Source organism: Grammomys surdaster, unplaced genomic scaffold, assembly GCF_004785775.1.
Source record: "Grammomys surdaster isolate TR1022 unplaced genomic scaffold, NIH_TR_1.0 74882, whole genome shotgun sequence".
Lineage (NCBI taxonomy): Eukaryota > Metazoa > Chordata > Mammalia > Rodentia > Muridae > Grammomys > Grammomys surdaster.
In genome coordinates, this window is record NW_021606292.1 from 1 (window position 1) to 3,445 (window position 3,445).

At 49.8% G+C, this 3,445-nt stretch overlaps 1 protein-coding gene across 1 annotated transcript; it reads right to left on the reverse strand.

The window, feature by feature from the left end:
- Positions 1 to 8: 8 nt before the first annotated feature.
- LOC114635257 (KN motif and ankyrin repeat domain-containing protein 1-like) lies at positions 9 to 3,302 on the reverse strand (the record flags this gene model as incomplete). Its single annotated transcript, XM_028783930.1, has 2 exons — positions 9 to 1,216; positions 3,240 to 3,302. Coding segments are annotated over 2 exons (1,271 nt in total), but the record flags the coding sequence as incomplete, so codon positions are not given.
- Between the last annotated feature and the right edge of the window lie 143 nt (positions 3,303 to 3,445).

Here is a 3,445-nt window from a genome sequence, read left to right on the forward strand (position 1 = left end):
ACAACAACATCATTCATGTTCTCATCACTACCCACAGCCACAGACCTACACTCCCGAGACGGGCACTGCCCATTCTCCCTGAGCTCTGATGCCACCTCGCAGCTGCTATCCTGAATCTTCTGCTCCAGCGCCTGCATGTCAGCCGTGAGCTGCCGGAACTCCTGGATTCTCTGTGTGCTCTGCTCCACGCTCTCCATCTCTTCCTCCTCATAGTCGATGTATAATTCCCCGCCTCTGCGGGCTCGGGAGAGCAATTCCATCTGGGATGCGTTGCCTGCACTGTAGGAACGCTTCCTCACACCACACGCCTCGTTCTGGGACGCAGCCCTCTGGTTTTTCAGCTGCGAGGCCAATTGCCTTTTCTCTTCTTGCAAGACAGAGATCTTAACCTGGAGCACAGGGATGGTTCTCACCTGCTCCTCAAGCTCTTTCAGACGTTTTAAGGCAATGGCCATCTGCTCCCGGATGTGCTGCAGGTGCATGGGGCTCACGTTGGTCACCGGGGTGGAGATCCCTGAACTCAGTGGGCTGTGCCGGACAGAGCTTCCCATGGAAGAAGTTGTAGGAACTGCTGGGATGTAGCTGCTGTAATCCCCATTGCCTTGGTAGCCATTCTGAAGCTGGTGCATTGCAGAATTGTGGTTACCAGACCCCATAAAGGATGGGAGGGAGCTCGTGGAGCCCATGCCTCCAAAACTGGCCAGCCTGGGCCTTCTGAATTCACCCGGTGCCATCTGCATGGTGACTCTCTCCTGTTCCAGTCTTCTCCGGGTCTCCATCAACGTCTTGGTGACATGGAGGTTGTGCCTGGGGAGTTGTGGGGAGGGAGGGGGCAGCAGCTGTCTATTTTCTGAGATAGCGAAAGTGGGTGAGGTCTCTAGTGGAGCAGGTGGCCGAGGGATTGGGGTGGATGTAATGTGGCTTCTGGCTAGGAGGAAGCTGGGACACTGCTTGCTGTCATCACTGTTGGAGGACGACAGGGACTCAGTGGAAGTCCACACGCCTTGATGACCAGGTATGGCCCTGACTTCTGGACATGGCACAGATGGCTTTCGCCTCTTCTGGATGTTCAGTTTCTTGATAGTATTTCCCTTCTGTATGTCATCCACATATTTGACGAAGTCTAAGTCTAGCTGAAAACCATAAGGGGTTTCCACAAAATACGGATCTTTCTTTTCCTTGTTATGGTCTCCATTCAGAACTCCATCTGCTTTTTCTAAGAGAGAAGAAGACATGACAGCACATGCATTACACATTTGAGTAAGAACAATTATTTATGAGTGTAGCACAAGCCAGTCTGATTTAAGAGTTTTCAGGCCTAGTTTCTGAACCTCACCCCTCTGAATGAAAATGGAGACGCTGCCCATCACAATGACACAAAGTCTGTAATCCTAGCTACTGCAGAAACTGAGGCAGGAGGATTCTATGTTCAAGGCCAATCTGAGCAATTGAGAGAGATCTTATTTCAGCATAAAGTAAACATGGCTGGATAAGGCTCAGGAATAGAGCAATCTATAGTACCAACTACCCCCCCATAGCAAAAGGACAATTTAAGTATTCAACCTATAACATTATGAGACAGTAGTCTTGAGAGCCAAACACAAATTATATTGGTACTAAAATCCCAACAATATGGCCTTGTAGACTCAATGTCCTCTACGGTTCTTTGAAAAGGGAGTTATATCCTATCTAACACAGTGTCTACTAAGTCACAAAATGCACTAAGTCAGCAGATTAAGAGAGTGGGTTACAGCAGAAGAACAGAGCCAGGGATGTCAGCGTGTGTTCATTTTTCTGCAGGTTTGGGAGTCTGTCTTGCCAGTGGCCAAGAGCCATCCAGTGTCTAACTAGCTCCACGTGATTCCATCTTGCTCTGACTCCTTCTTGCTTCCAAGATGGGAGGGAGTCACGGGGGAGAAAGAGACACAGGATAGGAAGTGAGGTTCCCAGTAGCCTATGTAGCAAGAACACAGTAGCAGGATAGACTTTCACCTACTGCTTAGTTTCTCTCCCTACTTAAAACCCTCCCCCAACTGGAGGAAAGTTTTCTCCACTCTGCCCTATTTTGCTTTTTGATATAACATTTACTAACTCACAAATACCTGGTTTTGAAATCATTAGAACCCAGACAAGTCTAAATGGAAGGAAGAGTAAACCAAATTCCAACTTTAGGATCATGGAGTTATTCAGTAAATGCTACTTCTGGCTAAACCAAACATTTCAAAACGGAAACACAGGAACCTTTCAAAGCACAGAACTTGTTGCTGATCTGAGCCATGCATTTCAAATTTAAAAGCAAAGTCGTTTTGTTTGTTTAAATGGTAGGATTAAGTCATATGTTTTCCTAAGCCACACTAAGAAGGCTTGCAATTCTAAGACTATGGAAGGGACTAAAAGCTAGGCATGAAAATGAGAGCCATTTGTCCCCCTGTCCCAGTCCTGGTTATCCCTCCTATTGCCCAGCTCAAGGATATGAAGCAGACTTAGGCTGCTGCCTGCCTTCCGAACACCCAACACTGCTCCAGCATACCGCTGACGCCAAATGCTTGGAATGCTTGCCTTCCCATTTTACTCTTAAAAACTCTGGAAAGTTTAAAAAGACCATCAAACAAGAATAAAAATGAGCACACATTCATTATGTTTCAATTTCAAACAATATTAAGATAAGAATACTTGGCTAGCCGGTGATGTGAGTCCCAGGGTTCAACCATGCCAAACCCAAATAACCCCCAAACTCAAACCACCACAGCCACCATCACCACAACAAAACAGTATTAAAACCGCTTGGAGTATATATTAAGGAATTCTCTTTGAAATAAGCGCCCCAGCATGAGGCCCCAGCATGAGCTGACCCAGAGCGCCAGTGCCTGGAAATTTGAGCTCATGCTAACAGAATGTATCTTCCCCTCTCTCTCCAACTCCACAGGACAGTGAGCTAGCTCAAAATATGCAGCCAGACCTGTTTCCAGAACTGTCTGAAATTCCAAAGGAAGCAAGGAGAAAAGGACGGAGCCCACCAACTGCACCAACTCAGGGTGGAGGGCGGGGCTGAATACTCACAGAGCCGGGATGGGGGTTGGGAGAAGAGCCTTAGGGTCCAGCGTAGAGGTAGCTGAAGCCATCTGCAGGTCACCCTAACCCCCTAAGCACTCGGGCAAGCTCTCTCAGCTCTCCCGCCCCCCAGCCCGAAGGCCAGCCCCTCCCCAGCCCGAAGGCCAGCCCCTGCCCAGCTCACCTACCGCAAGCCCACAACAGGCCAGCCTCCGGCCGCCGCACCCCGGCCCCGGTTCCGCTCCTCTCCACTTAAGGGAACGCCTGTCAACTGGCGCGCACACCTCCCAGGCCCGCAGGGACACCATAGGCCCAGCCTGCACCAATGAGGGCTCCCCGCGTTCCGCCCGCCGTCACCCCGCAAAGCACACTCAGCGGTCCGGCATCCCCCCCC